The sequence below is a fragment of the Hemiscyllium ocellatum genome, chromosome 37 (assembly GCF_020745735.1).
Source record: "Hemiscyllium ocellatum isolate sHemOce1 chromosome 37, sHemOce1.pat.X.cur, whole genome shotgun sequence".
NCBI lineage: Eukaryota > Metazoa > Chordata > Chondrichthyes > Orectolobiformes > Hemiscylliidae > Hemiscyllium > Hemiscyllium ocellatum.
The window spans coordinates 21,167,881-21,189,542 of NC_083437.1; the positions used below are offsets into that span (position 1 = coordinate 21,167,881).

Below are 21,662 nucleotides of genomic sequence, written 5' to 3' on the forward strand. Positions count from 1 at the left end.
CTGAGGGAAGGAAAAGTTAATTTTAAGAATGAACTGCTATAGCATTTTAAACGATAATGCATCAGTACTTTCTGAATTCCAATTAATCATTGGCATAAATTATCTACCTTACCTTATCAAAGCAGATGACTTTTAGTTTGCCACAGATATTGATGCGTGGTGGACTAATGCAGAATATCCCATATTTTTTCAATCTGTTCTGGGCATAGATTGTCCCAACAGTCATTGCAGCAGGCAGGGCAGGTGGAACAATAATAGTGATCAGATCTAGGACACGATTCACCAATCGCCCTACTGACACCTGCAGTAAGCAGATTAAGCAGAAAACACTTTAATGAAAACCAAAAGGATGATTTAAAAAAAGTATTTAACAGCTAATTTCGCAAATGCATTCCTGTGCTCAGACTACTGAACACTGGGGTTGGTATGTCATGCTGAGGTCACTTTTAGAGAGTAGTGAGAGTTATAAAGGAGAGGCTGGACAGGTTAAGACTGTTTCCACTGGACACAGAAGGCTGAGGGTGGCCTTATGAAGGTTTACAAATCATGAAGGGCACAGATAAAGTGAATACCCCATTTTCCCTGGGGTAGGGGAATTCAAAACTGGAGGGCATATTTTTAAGGTGAGAGAGGAGAAAGATTTAAAAAGGGACCAAAGGGGCAACTTTTTCTCACAGAGTGATTCATATGTGGAAGAGCTTCCAGAGAAAGTGTTGGATGCAGGTACAGTTACAACATTTAAAAGCCATTTGGACAGGTACATGAAAAGGTTTAAAGGGAAATAGACCAAATGCAAGCAAGCAGAAATAGTTTAGTTTGGGATAATTGGTCAGTATGGAGGCATTGGACCAAAGGATCTAATTCCATACAATATGACACCATATGAAATCGCACCACTTGCAATACAAATTGGAAGGCATTACATAATCACTAGAATTCCTCATTATACAGTCCGTGAAGGGAAGATCCAAGCTGGCAATAAGCATCGAAAAAGAACTGACCATGCCAGTTTCCAATGCAATAACCAGTCCCCTAAAAATATAAATAGTGAATCTTTTCTGTTGGAAACTTGGCAATAAGAGACAACTGATTTTCTCAATGAAATCACAACCTGAACCACTCACTGCAAAAATTCACTTGTAAATGACCACTGAAGTTCAATTTTTAAACTACTCTTAAAGCATACTTGCTCAACTAATGACAGTCAGTAGTTATTACTAAAGTGCTGCAAATCACCATGGAGATACCCTTAGAAGTAATTACCATATTTGCAAAAAAAAAAATCTATCTAGTCTGCTTTAGATGTCATCCACACCAGTGGAAATCCATCCCTGAAGCTCTCCCTATGCATCTGTCATAGCAATCATCATTTTGAAAAATTTCACATGTAGATTACTGACACAGCCCACCATGGAAATTAAGATCCATCATTTGAGTTACTGTTTAAGAATAATTGAGAGATGATATTCTAGAGCCTTGTCTTCCTTTAAACATAAGGTTCTCCCAATGCCACAGGAAATTAACAGTTGGAGGCAGCAGGTGGAAACTGAGTTTCTCAAGACAATCCGAATAATGAAGGCAGGCTGCCATGCTCTAACTATTGCTCTAGATTGCACCTCTTCACTTTAGAATTTTTGCTGAAAAGAAACTAAGGTTGGAGGGTCAAACAAACTCATTTGGAAATTCCATAACAATTTGCAATCTGCTCCCCGCTTCTATGTCCTGAAAATACTTAAGTACTGTAGCTCCTCTTTATTTATTGAGGAGAGCCTGATCTCCATGTAATGAGATCCAACACAGGACAACCAAGACAGTTCTGTACATGGGGTATCATGGGTATGAAGCTCCCATTCTATCATTCCACACCATGGAATTTTGTGGCTAATTGTACACCATAATCTTGAAGATTTGAAGAACTGTACTTGAAGAATTGCAATGTGCACCATGCCAATTATGATTTTGAGGAAGTGTCATTGGCTTATAAGCAAATGTACCATCTCAAGGCCTGCAAATATAACTGGCAGTAATAATGAGGAACTCAGAACACTCACCTTCTGCTTCTCTAAAATCACAATGCTGTATATGTCCCCAATCAAAGCTAGAAAAAAAACCCACAACTGTTAGTCTTGAATTATGCGTGATCACATAAAACCATCTCTCAAACCAAATGCTCCAATCTCTTGAATAAGAATAGAATGGTACAGTGGTGTCCAGCTTCTTCAACATGCCTCTCCCATTCCAAAGGCATCAAGTTATGCTAGTGTCCAATTCCCCAAATACATCTCTCTATTTTGTCAAAGAGACACCTTTTATGGGTTAACCTAGTTAGTACTGGAAGGCCATTTGACTGGAAATGGCATCACAACCAAACGTGATTTGGTCCTAAATCATTATTTAAAAAAAAAACATTTTTTAATATTGAAACAGTCTGGAAGAACAGCACTCATGCATAATATCCATAACTTTAACCTATCCAAATTTGGTACATCGTTCATAAAAAATAAAAACTGTCAGTTCAATTATCAGGATATGGGTGTTATTTTTAGTAATGAAATCTATTGGATAGCAGCTTCGTATAGTCTAATTTAGTGAATACTATAGTAAAGTGGCTTTGAAATTTAGCTATATATTATCAGAGATCAAACCCATTTAATTAGAACGAATTACAAACATCATATATCCTAATAATTAGAACATTAGTATGCAGATTATTGCATACTTGATAGCACTGTTGGTCACCCCTTCCATCATTTTACTGATAATTAGCCAAGTTGCATTTGTTCTGCACTGTTAATACAGGACATATCTGGCCAATTTTCCATATTGTTGAAATAAGGGTTGAATCCCTAGCTTGATGGTAATAGTAGAATGGGGATATGCTGGGCCATGAAGTTACACAATATCAGAGTACAGTTTTGTTGCTAATTGCCCAAGTCTCATGGATGTCCAGTCCTGAGCAGTTAGATCTGTTCAAAGTCTATTCCATTTATCACTGTGATAATGCCACAAAACACAATAGAGGTATCCCTCTATGTGAAGATATAACAACTTTATCTCCATGCAGTGATCACTCCTACAGATATAGTCATGGGTAGATGCATCTGCAGCAGGCACACTGGCAGGAATGAGGCCAAGTAAGGATTCCCCTCTTGTTGGTTCCCTCATCATCTGCTGAAGACCAAAGCACGCAGTTATGTCCTTCAGGATTCAACCATCTTGATTAGTCGCGATGCTGCCAAGCCACTCTTGATGATCACTGAAGTTCTAGATCCAGAGTAGATTCTGCAGCCTTGCTACCCTCAGTGCTTTCTCCACATGTCTTCAACAAAAATATAGATTCATTAGCTGAGGGACAGGGGTACATGGTGATCAGCAGGAAGTCTCCTTGTCCAAATTTGACCTGAAGCCATGAGACCCTACTGATAATGTTAAGGATGCTCAGACAATCCCTCCCAACTACACACCTTTGTGCCACCGCTTCTGCTGGGGCTGTTTTTGTAGTGGGACAGAGCATACCCAAGAGCAGTGATGTTGTTTTCTGGAAAATTACCCTAATACCTCTCACCATCCTGATTTGGAAATATATTGCCGTTCATTCTGTGTTGCTGGGTCAAAATCCTGGACCATCCTCCCTAGCAGGACTATGGTTCCATCCACAGGACATGGACTGCAATAACTCATGGCAGCTACTCACCACCACATTATCAAGGGCAACCACAGATGGACAATAAATTCTAGCTCCATTAGCAATGCCCACATCCCATGAATTTATAAAAATAAATTAAGAACCAATCACACTGCTGTGGGTCTGGAGTTGCATGTAGGCCAGACTAGGCAAAGACAGCAGTTTTCCTTCCTGAATAGGACATTAGTGAATCAGATGGGTTTTTACAACAATGGTTTCATGGCCATTTTAATTTTAGGTTTTTCTTTTAATTGAATTAACGTTGAATGTGCCCTGGTGGAATTTGAATCCAGGTCCCCAGAACATTGACAGGCCTCTGGTTTACAAGTCCAGCAACAAACCACTTGGCCATCAACCCTTCCCTAAAACAGGGAGGGAGGTTCCATCACTTGTACACATCAATAGCACATCTGCACTTTGCAGTATAAACCAAAACACAGCTTACCGAGTATCGCAAGGAAGATAACAAATTTTACAGCATCTTTGTAGAACTTAAATCCCAGAGGTTTTGGATACAGAATGGAACTGATCAGTTCTCCTTTAGCAGTACAAAAGCCTGCAGAAAATAAAAAGAGACAGAATAATTGTCACTAATTGGAAAAGGTTTAAACAAAAGATGCACAAAACTGACTATGAAGTAGAATGCCATTACATTTGACTACAACATGTTGGTGTGCAACACATGCCAATTCCAGTAGCAGAGCTGAAAAATAACTTGTTCCACCTTTGTTCACTTTCAAGATAAACTTAAATTTTATTCAGAATCATTTTTGAACTGTAATTTTGAAGGACAGTAGTTTAATATAATGGCCCAACACCATCCATTTTCTACACCTCCTATGCATGAAAATAAAATACAACTAACCAATTAAAGTTAACATGAGACGACAATCAGGTCAGATGCACCAAGCAGAAAAGAACACCTTGCATAGAGAAGGTTGCTCTCCTTTACCAGGGGATCTTTTAATTCAGAATACTAGTAAAACTTTGTTTCTGCTACCAATGAGAGCAAAGTTTTTTTTGGAAATTATATTGGAGAATACATATATATGAAGAATCCTGTCGAAAAGTATATAATCCTACAATCCATATTTGTACCTTAACACAATATTGGTTTTTACAATAAGTCATGCAATATTTCAAAATTAAAGGCTTTCACTGTAACTCAAGTAACACTTTCCCAGTATCATATTTCATTTCTGATTGAAAGAGGTTTAAAAAAACTCATCCTCAAATCTTTACCTTGCATCATTACCCCTTTCCATTAATTGCCTTCCAACTCTACTGAACTTCCTCTTTTGATCTGTCCTCTTCTCCACACCAAGAAATACCCCCATCCCACCTCTTCCCCGGGTCTAATTGCTTCACAAACTATTAAATTTGACTTCTTCCAGTTCAGAGGACAGGCCTGCGAATGGACGCGTTAACTTGGCTTCTCTCCTCAATGATGCTGCCTGATCACGAGTATTTCCTGCTTTTTCTGTTTTAAATTCTGCCTTTAAGATCTGGAAATTAGGTGTTTTTCACAACATATCCTCCACCTTCAGATCAGCAACCTTCAGTGGTGACACTTAGAGAAATGAAGCTCTATACTATCAAATTTCAGATCATGCCCTGGGTCCTCAGATTAAGGTTTGAGATCAGCCAACAAGAATTCAAAAATCAATAACATACAGCCAAGCTCATAGGATTCATTGTGGTTTACATGCAGAACCTACAATCAGTCTATCAATATATCTATTCCTAGGTATGTCCTGAATTAAAGCTGCCATTAATAACACATAAGAAATAGAAGCAAGGTAGGTCTTTTTTTTTTGTAGATATTTTTATTGAAATTTAACATTTTTGCAAATTTACAAAAATAAACAAAACTCTCAAATACAAACATTGATGTACAATTAAATCATATATACAATAGTCATAATTTAACAAAGAAAAGAGAAAGAAAGAAAACAAAAAAAGAAAAAAAAAGAAACGAAAAAAGAAAAAAAAAACTCAACTTTCTACTAATCTAATCTATAACTAACCAGAGTGTATACCTAAGTCTCTTACATGCTCGGAATGTATAAACATCAAATATAATAAAACCCGTATTCGCGCAGGATTCCTCTCCCAAGGGGACCCGGAGCAGCCCGGTCTGAAATCTTCACTAAATAAAAGCCCTTGTTAGGATGGCCGAAATATCTGCATTTATATAATTCAAAAAGGGCTGCCATATTTTATAAAATAATTCAGTCTTTCGGTGCACCATATTTGTGAGGAAGTCAAGGGGGATATATTCCATAATTAATCTGTGCCAATTTGAAAGTCCAGGGGGGCCCTCAGCCACCCAGTTCACCAAAATATTTTTCCTTGCACAGAAAGAGAGAATAGAAAATAGTCTCTTCCCATGCATATCCAGAGATGAGAGGTTCGAAAAGCCCAAAAGGAGAGATACAGGGTCCACCCTAATTTCCGTTCCTAAAATTTCTGTCAGGGTATTTGCCACTTTAGTCCAGTATCTGCGGATTTTCTGACAAGTCCACAGACAATGTACAAGAGTACCCACCTCTATTTTGCATTTAGGACACATTGGAGATGCTCCTGCCTTAAATTTTGCCAGTCGAGCCGGAGCTATATGGGCCCTATGAAGTATCTTTAGTTGGATAGCCTGAGTTCTGTTACAGATAGCAATTCTTCTAGCATTTTCCCAAATGTCATTCCACATATCCTCAGAGATTTCTAGCCCCAAGTCCTGCTCCCATGTTTTAAGCAGGTCATCCATGTCTCCTGAGACTCCATCATGTAGCAAATGGTATATAGTACTAATGGAGGATGCCCCCGCTGGTCGTAAGACATTACGTTCTCTGTCTGATTTATAAAGACTATCTATTAATGTAGTCTTCCTCTGTATATAATCTCGAACTTGGAAGTATCGAAAGAGATCCCCATTAGGTATTCCGAATTTCAGACGCAGCTGCTCAAAGGACATCAGGATCCCATCTTTAAATAAGTCCCCTAAGCATGAGATGCCCCTGGATCTCCAGAGTTTAAAGGTAGCATCTGTAATCCCCGGTTGGAATCCCCATGCGCCTACTATTGGTGTATGGGGGGATGTTTTATGTGAGTTACCCTCATTTTGTCGCATTATATTCCAGGCCTTAATTGTGTTTAATATTATGGGATTTTTACAGTGGTCTGTAATGATTTTCCTCTTATCTGAAAATAAAAGGTTAATAAGTGGGTATTTTACTTGGGAAGCTTCGATATCCAGCCAAATTGATTGTGGATCAGATGAAACCCAATCAGCTATGTAACTTAGTAGGGAGCTTAACTGATATTTCCTAAAGTCTGGGAAGTCCAGTCCTCCCCTTGCCTGTGGAAGCTGTAGCTTCTTCAGCTTAATAAGGGGCCGTCTATGGTTCCAAATAAAGGAGCCCAACCAGCCATATAATTTACGTAGGGCTAACCTTGGCAGCATCAGCGGGAGCATTCTCATAGGATATAAGAGACGGGGCAGAACATTCATTTTAATTAATGCTATTCTCCCTAGCCAGGAAGTCGGAAGGTCTCTCCATCGCTGGATGTCCTGCCTTATCCTTTCCATTAATTGTACAAAATTAGCCCTATACAGCTGATCAAATACTGGCGTGATAAAAATACCTAAATATAAGAAGCCCTCCAGGGACCAACGGAAGGGAAAAGGGGATCCGTCCATTAAGTGGGGTATCATAGCCAGACCACCCATTGGCATGGCTTCCGATTTTGAAAAATTAATTTTATAGCCTGAGAATGCACTAAATGTATTAATAACTTGAATTAGACGAGGCACTGACATTAAAGGATTACTGAGGAATAAGAGAACGTCATCTGCATAGAGGGTAATTTTGTGTTTACCTGTACCAATCCTCGGGGCCGTTATATTAGGATCAGTCCGGATGGCTTCTGCTAATGGTTCGATTATCAGCGTAAACAACAATGGTGAGAGAGGACATCCTTGACGGCAGCCCCTACCCACACTGAAGCCATCCGATCTTAACCCATTAGTAATAACAGCTGCTTTGGGATCACTATACAATGTTGAGACACATTTGGTAAACACCTGTCCAACGCCAAACCTTTCCAATGTGTAAAATAAATATGACCATTCAACCCTATCGAATGCCTTTTCCGCATCTAATGAAATTACTACTCCTGGTATCTTTCCCTGATGACAGGCTTGGATCATATTCAAGACCCTTCTGATATTATTGGATGATCTGCGGCCCTTAATAAATCCCGTCTGGTCCTCCTTTATAATATATGGCAGTACCCTTTCTAGTCTTAGTGCTAACATTTTTGAGAGAATTTTAAAGTCTACATTTAGTAAGGATATTGGTCTGTAAGATGCACAATCTTCTGGGTCTTTTCCTTTTTTGAGGATAAGAGAAATATTTGCTTCTTTCAGCGTGGGCGGGAGACAGACCTGACTATGCGCAAAATTATACATATCCATAAGTGGGTCAACCAATATTCCTGTAAATTCTTTATAGAATTCAGCTTGAAAACCATCCGGGCCCGGTGCTTTTCCGCTCTGAAGTTGCCTAATTGCCTCAGGTATTTCTTGGACTGTTAAAGGGGTATTTAGGGCCGACACCTGTTCCGGAGTCAGGCCCGGGAAGGTCAAATTTTTTAAAAATGACTGTATCCTCCTAATCCTATCTTCACAATCCTGCGATCTATATAGTTCAGAATAAAATTCTTTAAAGGTCGCATTGATCTTTTTATGATCATGAGTCAGGGTACCTGTACTTTCCTTGATGGTCGGAATAGTTTGAGGGGCTTTCTTTTTCTTTGCAAGAAATGCTAAGTATCTACCCGGTTTGTCGCCATATTCATATAATCTTTGTTTCGCAAATAATATTTACCTTTTAGCCGTTTGAGTAAGCGCGGTGTTTAAAGCTGTCCTAAGAGCTGTAATCCTCTGCAATTTTGTGATAGAAGGTCTATCAGCGTATGCTGTTTCGGCTGCTTTTAGGCGAGCTTCGAGCAGACGCTGTTGCTCTCCCTTCATTTTCCTCTGGGTCGCTGAATAGGAGATGATCAAACCTCGTGCATAAGCTTTGATGGTCTCCCACATCATTGACGGATTGCTAGCCGTACCAGTATTAATTTCTAAAAAAGTTTTAAGTTCTTGGGAGAAGTACTTTAAAAATTTGCTATCTTTTATCAGGAAGGGGTCCATACGCCAATGCCGAGCAGATGTCCCATTGTTCTTTACCTTAGTTTCCATGGTCAGAGATTGCTATAGTACCTATTTTACAGGTTGCTATAGAGTTTAGAAAAATCGATGGGGCAAAAAACATATCAATTCTTGTGTGACATTTATGTGGATTAGAGTAGAAAGAAAAATCTCTACCCTGTGGATGGAGACATCTCCATACATCTACCAATCCTAATTCTTTATTCAGGTCCGCCAGTTGTCTAGATCTGGGAGATACTCCAGCGGCACTCTTGGGAATCCTGTCTATTTCCGGATCCATAATACAATTAAAGTCTCCCCCTATAATTGTATGACGGGCACCAAAGGCCATCAGTTTTGAAAAAGCTTCCGTTATGAATTTAAAGGGGTGTGCCGGGGGGCAGTATACATTTAAGATCCCATATTCCTCTCCATTTATGAGGGCTTTAATCAAAATATATCGTCTAGATTCGTCTTTTATCTGATTTAGAATTTTCAAAGGGAAGTTCTTCCGGACAAGGATAACGACTCCCCTGCTTTTTGAATTAAAAGAGGAAAAAAAGGCCTGATCAAATCCGCCCTGTCGTAATTTTAAGTGTTCTTTATCCGACAGGTGTGTCTCCTGTAGGAGAGCTATATCAACTCTCTCCTTCTTAAGATTTGATAATATTTTCTTCCTTTTAACTGGCGAATTACTCCCCCTGACATTCCAGGTGCACCACTTAACCGACTGTTCAGCCATAATCATCTGGACAGATCCGAGACCCCTCGGGAGGGGAAACCCTATCTAGAACATCCCAAGCATGGAGCATACAAGATTTACAAAAGTAAAGACTCTCTGATACACAAAACAATATAACAAAAAACTCTTTCTAAGTATAAAAAATATAAAACATTCCGAATTGGAGATTTTCTCCCTTGTTCCCAGGGAGCGTCACTTCCTCTCCCACAGTCCATCTTACCCTCTTCCAACCAGTGCCCCACCCTTGACCCAGGTGTTCCTCAATAAAATGAGGAGAATTCAAATATAATATAAAGCTAGAGTTAACAGTGAACACCCCACCCCCACCCACACCCACATCTAAATATATTTGGGAATATTAATACCATATATAACTATAAGATTACAATCTCAACATGTAATACTTAAATATAATACCACAAAATAACAGGGGAAAGAAAAACAACCCCGCTCCTAAAAACAGAAGTAAAATAGAATAAGGTAACCACCTCTCCCCATCAACATTAACCAAACGCCCCAATATATATACACACACACACACACACACACACACATAGGGGGAAAGATAAGAAAAGATGAAGGGATGTAAACCAAAATAATGGGAAAGGCAGACCAGCGTCCACAATCTCTTACAGTTTATTTAAGAGAGTCCAAGAATTCCTTAGCCTTCTCCGGTGATCCGAAGTTATATATGGATCCTTCGTGGCTAAGGCGTAGCGTCGCTGGATATCGTAAGGAGTACTGGATATTTAAGTCCCTTAAACGCTTCTTCGCCTCATCGAATGCCTTCCTCTTTCGGACCAAAGCTGGGGAGGAGTCCTGGAACAGCATGATCCTGGATCCTTTGTGGGTCATAGCTTGGGGATCTTTTCCCAGATTTCTTGAGGCTTCCAGGAGCATCTGCCTCTCCCTATAGCTCTGCAGCTGGAACAGGACCGGGCGTGGGCGCTGGGTTGAGCCGGGCCCACGTACTGTGACCCGGTAGGCCCATTCTACCCTTACCTGGCCTGATCCATTATGCAGATTTAAAAGTTGTGGCAGCCAATGCTCTAAGAATGCTGTCAGCTGACCTTCCTCTTCCTGCTCGGGCAGGCCCAACAACCGAATATTTTTTCTACGACATCGATTTTCGAGGTCATCAATGTGGTTTTCTAGGTTCTGGACTCGATTCTCGAGAAAACGGATGTGGTCGGCTGTTGATTTTATCCCAGTCTATGAGGCTGCGGCCTTCGACTCCACCTCTCTGACTCGGCACTCCAATTCCTGAATGTCTCTGCCCTGCTTCTGCAGCTCGGCTGATAGTGCTTCTCTGCTCTGCCGAGACTCATCGATAAAAGCATCAATCTTCGCCTCCCACCTGGCAAACATCTCCTCAAAGCTCATCTTCATTGGTAAATCTCCTGGAGTAGCTGAAGACACCTTTGTTGCAGCTGAAGAGGGAGAGGGTGGGGGAGGGGGTCCCTGCTTTCTTAGAGCTGCCTGTTCCCTTCCCTTTACTCATTTTCCAGCTAGTATTAGACTATTTAAATGTACTAATAGGTAACTATTTAAGGTTAACAACTATTATAAATGGTTTAGTGAGTGTGGTGGAGGTGGATAGCCCACTTTTCCCAAGTTTTGGGTAGAGCACTGTGGACTCAGTCTTGCTGGGTCGCCGCCATCTTGGATCCCCCCAAGGTAGGTCATTTAACAAAATCGTGACTAATCTGCCTCAGGCCTCAAATTCTGAGTTTATTACAGCTCTGAACCTCTCAATGTTTCGAAATCTATTTCCTTTTTAAATACTCTCAGTGATCTAGCTTCCACAACTCTCAAGTAGGGAATTTTAGACATTTGCTACCCTCTGGGAGAATAAATTGCAAAATGGTGTTAGGTGAAATGAATGTCCTCTTATTCTGTACCTATGTCCCTAGTACGAGATTCCTTAACCAGAGGAAACTTCAACTCCTACTCTTTTTGTGCTTCTTCAGAATCTTGTGTGTTTCAATAATAGTGCCCCTTATTTATCTATGCTTTAATAAATCAAAGCCTAAACTGCTTAACTTTATTTGATAAGTTAACCTCTTAATTCCAGAATCAGCTGAAGGAATCTCTTTTGAACTGCCTTCAATGCCAGGATATCCTTTCTTAAATATGGGAAATACAACTGTACGCAGAACTTCAAGCACGGCCACACCCTATACAGATATAACAAGACTTGTCTATGTTTAAAATCCAACCCCTTAACAAATCAAGCCAAAATATCATCTGCCTTCTTAATTACTTGCTGCACAAGCAAGCTAACCTTTTGTGTTCCATGTGTTGCACTTCTGGAGTCTCTAATTAAATTATAGTTTGCATTCCTTCTCTACATTTACCTGACCCCAGAATTACCCATTCAGTACCTGTTCTCACCACTACAGCCACCACCTGCTGATCCACGTTGTAGGACTTTGACTGGAGGACCTCAGTTCCACAGAAGAGTGTGTGCCGCTTATGTTCTTCAGGTGAATAGTCCATGTCCTGATCAGGTAGTGGGGTCTTCATCACTGGTATACTCTCACCTGCCAAAATACCAAAGCAGCATTGAATCATTTTCACTGCAATAAAAACATGAAAATTGCTTTCAGCAAAGTCTTCCACATATTAACAAAATTAATAGTTAAAGCACAGCAGGTTAGGCAGCATCCAAGGAACAGGAAATTCGACGTTTCGGGCCAGAGCCCTTCATTAACAATATAACTCAAATTTAGTAACACATAACTCAAGAATTACTGAAGGGGACACTTTGTCAAAGCTTTATGTCTTGCACATACGCAAAGTGGCTCAGTGGTTAACACTGCTGCCTCACAGCATCAGAGTCCCAGGTTCGATTCCAGCCTCGGGAGTTTGCACATTCCCCCCGCGTCTGCGTGGGTTTCCTCCCACAGTCCAAAGATGTGCAGGTCAGGGGAACTGGCCACGGTAAATTGCCATAGTGTTAGGTGCATTAGTTAGAGGGAAATGGGTCTGGGTGGGTTTCTTTTCAGAGGTCCATTGTGGACTGGTTGGGCCAAAGGGCCTGTTTCCATACTGCAGGGAATCTAATCTAAAAAGAACAACAAAACAAAAAAAAAAGGGCAGCACAGTGGTTAGCACTGATGCCTCACAGCACCAGGATTCTGGGTTCAATTCCAGCCTGTCTGTGTGGAGTTTGCACATTCGCCGTGTCTGCGTGGGTTTCCTCCGGTGCTCCGGTTTTCTCCCACAATCCAAAGATGTGCAGGTCTGGTGAACTGGCCATGCTAAATTGCCCACAATGTTAGGTGTGTTAGTCAGGGGTAAATATAGGGTAGGGGAACGGGGTTGGGTGGGTTTCTCTTCAGAGGGGCGGTGTGGACTTGTTGGGCCGAAGGGCCTATTTCCACACTTTAAGAGAATCTAATCTAATCATATCAGGGCAATCAGCAAGAATACCAAGTCAAGGGGAAAACAATATTTATCTTGTTAGGAGAGGAGCGCAAATTGGTTGGTATGTAGACCCTAGTAGCAGTGTTGTCATGGAGAACACAACAATAATGACAATTAGCAGTTAACTGCCAGGCTTTGTTTAAACTTTAAACCAGACAGATTGACCCTTATTGGTCAGGTAAAAAGTGAGGTCTGCAGATGCTGGAGATCAGAGCTGAAAATGTGTTGCTGGTTAAAGCACAGCAGGTCAGGCAGCATCCAAGGAACAGGAAATTCGACGTTTCGGGCCAGAGCCCTTCATCAGGAGGACTGTGGGAGGAAACCAGAGAACCCGGAGGAAACCCACGCAGACGCGGGGGGAATGTGCAAACTCCCGAGGCTGGAATCGAACCTGGGACTCTGATGCTGTGAGGCAGCAGTGTTAACCACTGAGCCACTTTGCGTATGTGCAAGACATAAAGCTTTGACAAAGTGTCCCCTTCAGTAATTCTTGAGTTATGTGTTACTAAATTTATGAATTATATTGTTAATGAAGGGCTCTGGCCCGAAACGTCGAATTTCCTGTTCCTTGGATGCTGCCTAACCTGCTGTGCTTTAACCAGCAACACATTTTCAGCCCTTATTGGTCAGGGCATTGCCCAAGAAAGAACCAGTGAATGGCTGTACCTATTTTGCTGAATTGAAATTTCAGTCTGGAGGAGAAAGTGAGGACTGCAGATGCTGGAGATCAGAGCTGAAAAATGTGTTGCTGGAAAAGGGCTTATACTCGAAACGTTGATTCTCCTGCTCCTTGGATGCTGCTTGACCTGCTGCGCTTTTCCAGCAACACATTTTTCAGCTGAAATTTCAGTCAGCAAACATTTAACATTGCCCTGTCTAATACATGTAACTTTCAGTTCTTGCAAGTGCACCACACTAAATGCGACTGACAATATAAATTGGTTGTTAGTGTAATTCTTTGCATATGCAATTATCTAGAAAAGGTTGTCCATTTGCAAAATCACTTTGAACATTGGACAGTATGGAAAATGTTACCTAGTTGGATACAGTTAGTACCTTACTTATTGCAAACAGCTGAAAGGATATGCTGTTTCACTTGATCTGTCAGTCTTTGGAACATACCACATACATTCTTGGCATCATACAACTGCTGAAATTCACGTACCATATGACGCATTTATTTGACAGGCAGAACAGCAACAGCCTGTTAGCCTAAGACACCACTCATGTTGTCGTTTCTATTAGCTTAAAATATGCTGTTCACCTGTTGCTCAAATTTAATTTTCCAGAGTAATGAGAGATAGACTGTGTGCTTTTCAGAATGAAAAGTGACAGCTTTAGGGCTATTCGTGAGTCTGTACAATATGCGTAGAGAAATAATATATTCAGCATAGACATGATCATGCAGGATGGCTTTGATGGGCCTACTTCAGCATTAAGCTTGCACGGTGAACAAATACCTTGAGTCTTATTTACTCATTCATGAATTTCACCTCTCCTGGAAAATACATTTGTGTTGACTTTAAATGGGTATAGAAAAGAGCTTTGAAGCTTTTAAAAGTGTATCTTTTAGGCTTACACACGAAAAATCACTTAGATAAGATTCTGAAAAGGTAGCTGACGGCTGTGCTTTTCCAGCACCACTCTAATGTAGTCTCTGGTTTCCAGCATCTGCAGTCATTGTTTTTACCCATCTGTGAAAGCATACAACAGTCAGACCTTCAGGAAAACAAACAGGTTAAAAAAAACATGAATTTGTTTCTCACCTGTAAGGGTGCTCTCATTAACCATGCACTCTCCAGTTAGGAGTGCTGCATCACATGGGACGTGAATCCCATCTTCAGGAATCACAATGCAGTCACCAGGTACTAAATCCTGAGAATTCACCATTTCCTCTTCTGTAAAACAAACCAGTATATCAATAATCAATGCAGTACAGAAGACAAGCTGGTAAGGAATTACAGAATCACTCAAGGCCAAGGTTACAGGCTAGACCATTAAGGAAAATCACAACCTAAAATACAATGGTGAGCTTGCAAAACATGACTAGTTTCACAAAATATGCATATAAAATGCTACAGGATACAATTGGTTCTGCATAAACCTCATGCAAACGTTTAACTGTCCTAATGACTTTTTGTGCTATTCGAGTTGTAACAGCACAGGACAGAATTCTTGTTTCAATATTCCTAGTGACAAACTGAAATCAGTTAACAATACAGTTTAGGGGGACTGAACTGAAGACCTTTAACCATAGAATTTAGTCTTTGAATGGCTAGTCCACTCTCAATAACCAGGATCAAAAACATTCTTGTTGTTTTAAGCACCATCTCCACGCTGCTTGCCACTGTGAAATGTCCCTTACACAGGGAATCCAGCATAACATTCAGTTTAAATAGAAACAGCATAAATCACATACCTCCAGTTTCCCTGCGGATCCGCAAGTTGACAGTAAGTTTCACCATATCCCGTAATATTACACTTTGCTGCACACAAAGGAAATTATTTCAATCAGTGACTATGTCACAAAACTTTAACAGAGATAATAATTAGAAATATGTTGAATTGCACTTTGATTATTAGATGATAGCGGGTAACACTACAGTGGGGCATACAATTTCACCATTCCTATTCATACTGCATGATGTGCATTTTAATGATTTTGCTTTCACTTTCAACAAATGTTGCAGTTTCATGTTTATTTAAGCACAGAGTGCTTTACTTTCTCGGTCAGTGAACGGTGGTTTAGTGTTTAAGAAGATATACCCACGTGACATACATATCCTTTCATCGTGAGTTGAAGACATCTCCTACTAAAATTAATCTAGATGGCTAAAAAAAAAATGTTGCAGGTATTCTGCAATTTTCTATTCCAGCCATATAAACCTGACTCATGCTCTTTCAATTCAGACAATTTGCATGTTCCAATTTTGTTGTCCGTTTGTTGTCACCTTACCTCCAGATCAAGGACTACACTCTGATATTCCTTCATTAAACACTCTGCCTCTCCATTTCTTTCCTTCTTTAAAGCACTCCTTAAAACCTACCTCTAAAATCCAGTAACCTGCCCTAATTCCTGATGTGTCTCTGACAAATTTTGCTTGATGATACTGTGATGAAGCATCTTAGGGCATTTTATCATATTAAATGCATTACATAAATGCAAGTTTGGAAGCAATGTAGGTAATTGCAAATATCAAATAACAAAATGTATGGGTTGGTAATCAATAAAATTGAGAAAACAAGCCACAAAACTAGTGGGTAAGGGCATTTCTAAAAAAATCCCCTTCCAGAATGCAGATTCTCAATGGAGTGCATTACACCATGGATAGGGCAAGTCCTGTTGCACTTTGTTCAAGTTGTCATTTTTCCTTTAAGAATAAGTCATCCTAACTCTGACACAAGTGTCCTTCAAATTCACACACTCAAATCCAAGACATATCAGTTGTACCAGTGTTCATGTCTCTTCTTAACCTTACTCCCCCAGTTTGACTTTTGTGGATTTAGAGCTTCGCAAAGACCTACGTATAACATTCTTGGATAACATTAATAATTAAACCCCAATCAGAACAGCAAGGGGTAATGTATATCAGCAAATTGAAACTGCTGCAACTTTATGGAAGCAAGTACTTAAGCTTTGTGCGAGACCAAGGGTTCCACAGAACTCCTTTAAGCAGCATATAAAGACCAAATCTTTGATAACCTTGATATTAACAGTGACAGCTTGGCCGTTAAATCATGAAGGGCATCACCGTCAAACTTGATCCTCCCTCAACTGATTGAGGCATTTCCCAGTGATCACTAAAAAGGAGTGCCTTGGTAGATGCACCCATTCCCTAAATCTGAGGCACTGCACCCTGGCTAAGATCAGCTAGAGACTGGAAATTTGACCCAGATCTGCAAATTGCAAATATCAAATAACAAAATGTATGGGTTGGTAATCAATAAAATTGAGAAAACAAGCCACAAAACTAGTGGGTAAGGGCATTTCTAAAAAAATCCCCTTCCAGAATGCAGATTCTCAATGGAGTGCATTACACCATGGATAGGGCAAGTCCTGTTGCACTTTGTTCAAGTTGTCATTTTTCCTTTAAGAATAAGTCATCCTAACTCTGACACAAGTGTCCTTCAAATTCACACACTCAAATCCAAGACATATCAGTTGTACCAGTGTTCATGTCTCTTCTTAACCTTACTCCCCCAGTTTGACTTTTGTGGATTTAGAGCTTCGCAAAGACCTACGTATAACATTCTTGGATAACATTAATAATTAAACCCCAATCAGAACAGCAAGGGGTAATGTATATCAGCAAATTGAAACTGCTGCAACTTTATGGAAGCAAGTACTTAAGCTTTGTGCGAGACCAAGGGTTCCACAGAACTCCTTTAAGCAGCATATAAAGACCAAATCTTTGATAACCTTGATATTAACAGTGACAGCTTGGCCGTTAAATCATGAAGGGCATCACCGTCAAACTTGATCCTCCCTCAACTGATTGAGGCATTTCCCAGTGATCACTAAAAAGGAGTGCCTTGGTAGATGCACCCATTCCCTAAATCTGAGGCACTGCACCCTGGCTAAGATCAGCTAGAGACTGGAAATTTGACCCAGATCTGCAAGTTTAAGTATCATCTCATTGGGTGCATTTGCATTGGCAATGTAATTGTAATGATGATCTAAACCAAAATATTCTGGAGATGCAGTCTTTAATCTCATTTCCCAATAGTTCAAAAACTTTATTGCCTTGGTTCATGGTGCAACATTAAGCACTTCATTTGCTTTACAGCCACGTAACCTTGTTATTTTTATTTGTGGAAATTGCAAAAAAAATTGCAAAATACTAGAAATATGCAGGTACACCACATGATATAGAGGTTGTTCCTTGCTGAGTTTACACTCCAATCAGTATATAATATGCACCAAAAAGCATCTTTTACCTGCATCATTGTTTCGTTCATGATTTCTTTTCTGTGTAAATGTGAAGGACATTAATTTCAGCAGGGACAGGGATGAAAGAGAAATAAAATCAACATCCCATTCCCTATTTCTAATATTTGGTCTGCATTATAACATGAGACTCTATGGATAGGCAGATGATTTATACTCTCAGCTGAAATCCATCTCTCTCCATTTGTCAAACTTTCCCCATTAATTAAAAACCACTACATAACAGTCTCAAAAACTCTGTTTACAAAGGACACAACTAGTAAAATACAGATAGCAGTCCTACTCTCCAAGTCGAGGTTATTGAAGACACTGAGCCTGAGCAGCTGGTGTATTTCTATCGCTCCTGATATGTATGTTACCCAAATCGCTGACATACAAGAAACTTTCAAAACTTACAGCTAATATTTGCTGCAAATGACTATCAATTAGAATGAAAAGCCTACCCTTTGCACATAACTCTGAAGACAAAATAAAATGCCAAGAAATCCAAATATATTGGTGGTGCACAGCATCCAAGTTAACACTTAAATATCTATGTATTAGTTGAAATTGTCAAATGACTGCTTCCCTGTTAGCACACAATATTCATTGACATTTTATACGTATGAAACCCAACTTTATGTCATTTAAAATGATATCAAAGCACCAAGATAATTTTGGTTCCAGTAACAGATCTGCAGAACCATCATATGAAAGCCAACTCAGTGGACTGTCCCTTCATGTTGTACCTTGCGTGTCTGGTACAGGGATACACCAATAGATATTACGGAGATGAGCAGAATGCACCCAGCATAGTAGTAATATTGTTCTGTGATCCAAAGTATAATACTGAAGATCTGGAAAATGTAGAAAGGATTCAGCACCTGAAACAAAAATAAAAATTTTTAAAACTGCAGTGCACAGCAGAACTTGTGCAAACAGAAAACATCAAGGAACAGAGGGCACTCTAAAGATCAACAGGGCTGCTATTCACCTTTGCCATAATGCGTCTTTTTCTTGACCCATTGTTAAACACGCCAAACTACAGCAAGATTCCAAAATATCAGGAGGGAGACGAGGAGTGCACACAATATTCCAAGTGGTCTAACTAATGTCCTGTACAATCGCAGCATGACCTCTCAACTCCTATACTCAAGATAATCTCTACACTAGATAATGCCCTTACCATCAGTATCCATATGTACATGCATATGTACAAGTGCGTGCATAGGGGAAATTGTCAATGGGCATTAATTAACTACAGAAACGAACATTTCCCTTTCTCTAGCTCAGACACATCAAAACATCAATTAATGCCCTATTACCACACGGTCAAGATCAGCTAACTCAACAAAAACAGGGGTTAAAAAGGTTTTCATCAAATAAATGGTGCTACAGGGCAAAAATCTTAAAATTCTATCCAAAATTAATGAACAAAATTATGACTTGTTTTGGCAAAAAAAGAAAAAAAAATCATTGTTTCTGAACACAATCTGCAATCAAAAAGTTAAATCATTCAATCGAGTGAAACGTGACTGGTAAGAACAAACAGGTCAATTGGCATCCTCTTTGTACTCAGAATCACACCTTGTGATTTACTTGTTAAGGGTACTTGTACTTAAACATTTGATCAAGCTGATAGGTGATTGAGACCCAGCCTTCACTGATAAATACAATGAGATCAATTATTGGAAATGCAAGTATGAATTACTTTAGATCCCCACTAAATTAGAGATTTAATACCTGACCTCTATTCCCCACCCTCCATTTATAGAGAAAGGAGTAAAGAAGGATCAATAGTAAAAGGCAAACTAATTAAGTGACTATAAGTAATGCAGGAAGAGGGATCCTGAATTTAATTTTGCCTCAATGTTTGATCACACCCTTGTTTCCTGTGTGAATGAGGAAAAGGAGTGTTCGGAAGATGGGTAAACTGATCACTGCACTGTGGCACAAGAGGTCATTCAAGTGAGGGGAGCAAAAAGTGGTAGTGATAGGGGACTCCTATAACTAAGGGCAAGATTGCAAACATTACAAGCTGGATCAAGAGTACCACATTTTGTGTTGCCTGTCTGGTGCCAAGGTAAAAGACATCTCAAACTGGGCTAAAAGGATATAGGTGTGGAAGGGGAAAGATCCTGTTGTTGTGAACCATTTTTGGACCAACACAAAAGAGTACACAAGGAAATCCTTTCAGAGTACATCAGTAACTTGGAACAAAATTAAAGAACAGGACCTCAAGGGTTATAATGTCTGGATTATTAGCTAAACCACGTGTAAATTGGTTTTGAAATGAGAAAATTAGGACAGTACACACTCGGTTAAACACTGTGGGAACATGAAGTTCCATTTCCAGGGGGACAGGAACTCTACCATTGGCCAGGCACCACTTGAACCAATCTGGGACCAGGATTGTAGCAGAAAGGTTAAATGGATAGTCACAAGTATTTTAAACTAGTTAAAAGGATGGGAGGGGGCTCAGGAGAGGTTGTTAACTTTTCCAGAAAAAGTAATAGGAAAGAGAGTATGGAAAGGGTCAGGAATCTAACTTCAAGCACAGCAGATAAAGGGGACAACTATGAGAAAGGGTGCAAAGGACTAAGGGTGTTGTTTTGTAATTTGCTTGCATTTAAATACTGGGTAAGTGACCTTGTAACACAGATTGAGATTAGAAGATATGATGTGGTTAACACAGATGTGACTGTAGATCTATTAGAGCCGGGAACTAAATATTCGAGAATACACATCCGATCAAAAGGAGAGGCAAAGAAGGTGAGATTGCCTTGCTACTAAGCAATTAAATTTAATCAATAGCAAAATGCAATGTAAAGTCAGAAGGTGTAGAACCTGTGTAGGTAGAGTTGAGAACTGCAAAGGAAAAAGATCCTAAAGGGAAGTTATGTTCAGGTCCTCTGCCCCACCCGGCCATGAACAGCTTAAGTCAAAAGGAAGAGTATGCAATGTGGTGAAGATTAGTGGGAAGCCTTTAAAAACTGAAAGAGGACAACAGGAAAAAACAAACAATAAAGGGGAAGAAGAAGAAATAAAAGAGTAAGCTAACTCATAATACAAAAGAAGACTGCAAGAGTTTGGTTAGACATGTATATAAAGAAAAGAAAGACGGATAAAAGTGGACATTAGACGGCTGGAAAAGTACACCATACTAAAAATGATGAACAAAGAAATGAAGAAGGAATTGAATAGGTACTTTGCATCAGTCTTCATGGTGGAAGATATCAATTGCATACCAGAACTTTAAGAGACTCAGAGGACAGAAGTGACTGCAGTGGCCAATACTACAGAGGTGGTGCTGGGAAGTTGGAAGGTCTACAAGTGGATAAATTGCTTGGATTAGTCAGGCAATACTCCAGGGTTCCGAAGGAGACAGTTGTAATTGTACAGGCATTGGTGGGGATCTTTCAGGAATCACTGGAGTCAGGGAAGGTCCCATGGACCGGAAAATGTATAACATACTACCCCTGTTTAATGAGGGAGGCCTGCAGAAAACAGGAAATTACAGGTCAGTTGTCTGACTTTGGTCAGACTTGAGAGTCCATTATTAAGGATGAGATTGCAGAGTAAGGTAATGAGAAGCTGGACAGAAGGAAACCAGTGGATGTAATCTATTTGAACTTCCAGAAGGCCTTTGACAAGACACCGTACAGGAGGCTGCTAAATA

The 21,662-nt window shown here is 39.9% G+C and overlaps 1 protein-coding gene across 5 annotated transcripts in view; it reads right to left on the reverse strand.

The window, feature by feature from the left end:
* atp13a2 (ATPase cation transporting 13A2) overlaps positions 1–21,662 on the reverse strand; it is a 100,997-nt gene that overhangs the window by 29,869 nt on the left and 49,466 nt on the right. For all 5 annotated transcript variants that reach the window (XM_060852331.1, XM_060852330.1, XM_060852332.1 and 2 more), the window contains exons 9-15: positions 18,733–18,867; positions 15,476–15,542; positions 14,823–14,954; positions 12,012–12,170; positions 4,131–4,241; positions 2,052–2,098; positions 113–301 (exon numbers count right to left, since the gene is read on the reverse strand). In XM_060852331.1, the coding sequence (XP_060708314.1) occupies positions 113–301; positions 2,052–2,098; positions 4,131–4,241; positions 12,012–12,170; positions 14,823–14,954; positions 15,476–15,542; positions 18,733–18,867 (840 nt within the window). The remainder of the gene's footprint in view (positions 1–112; positions 302–2,051; positions 2,099–4,130; positions 4,242–12,011; positions 12,171–14,822; positions 14,955–15,475; positions 15,543–18,732; positions 18,868–21,662) is intronic.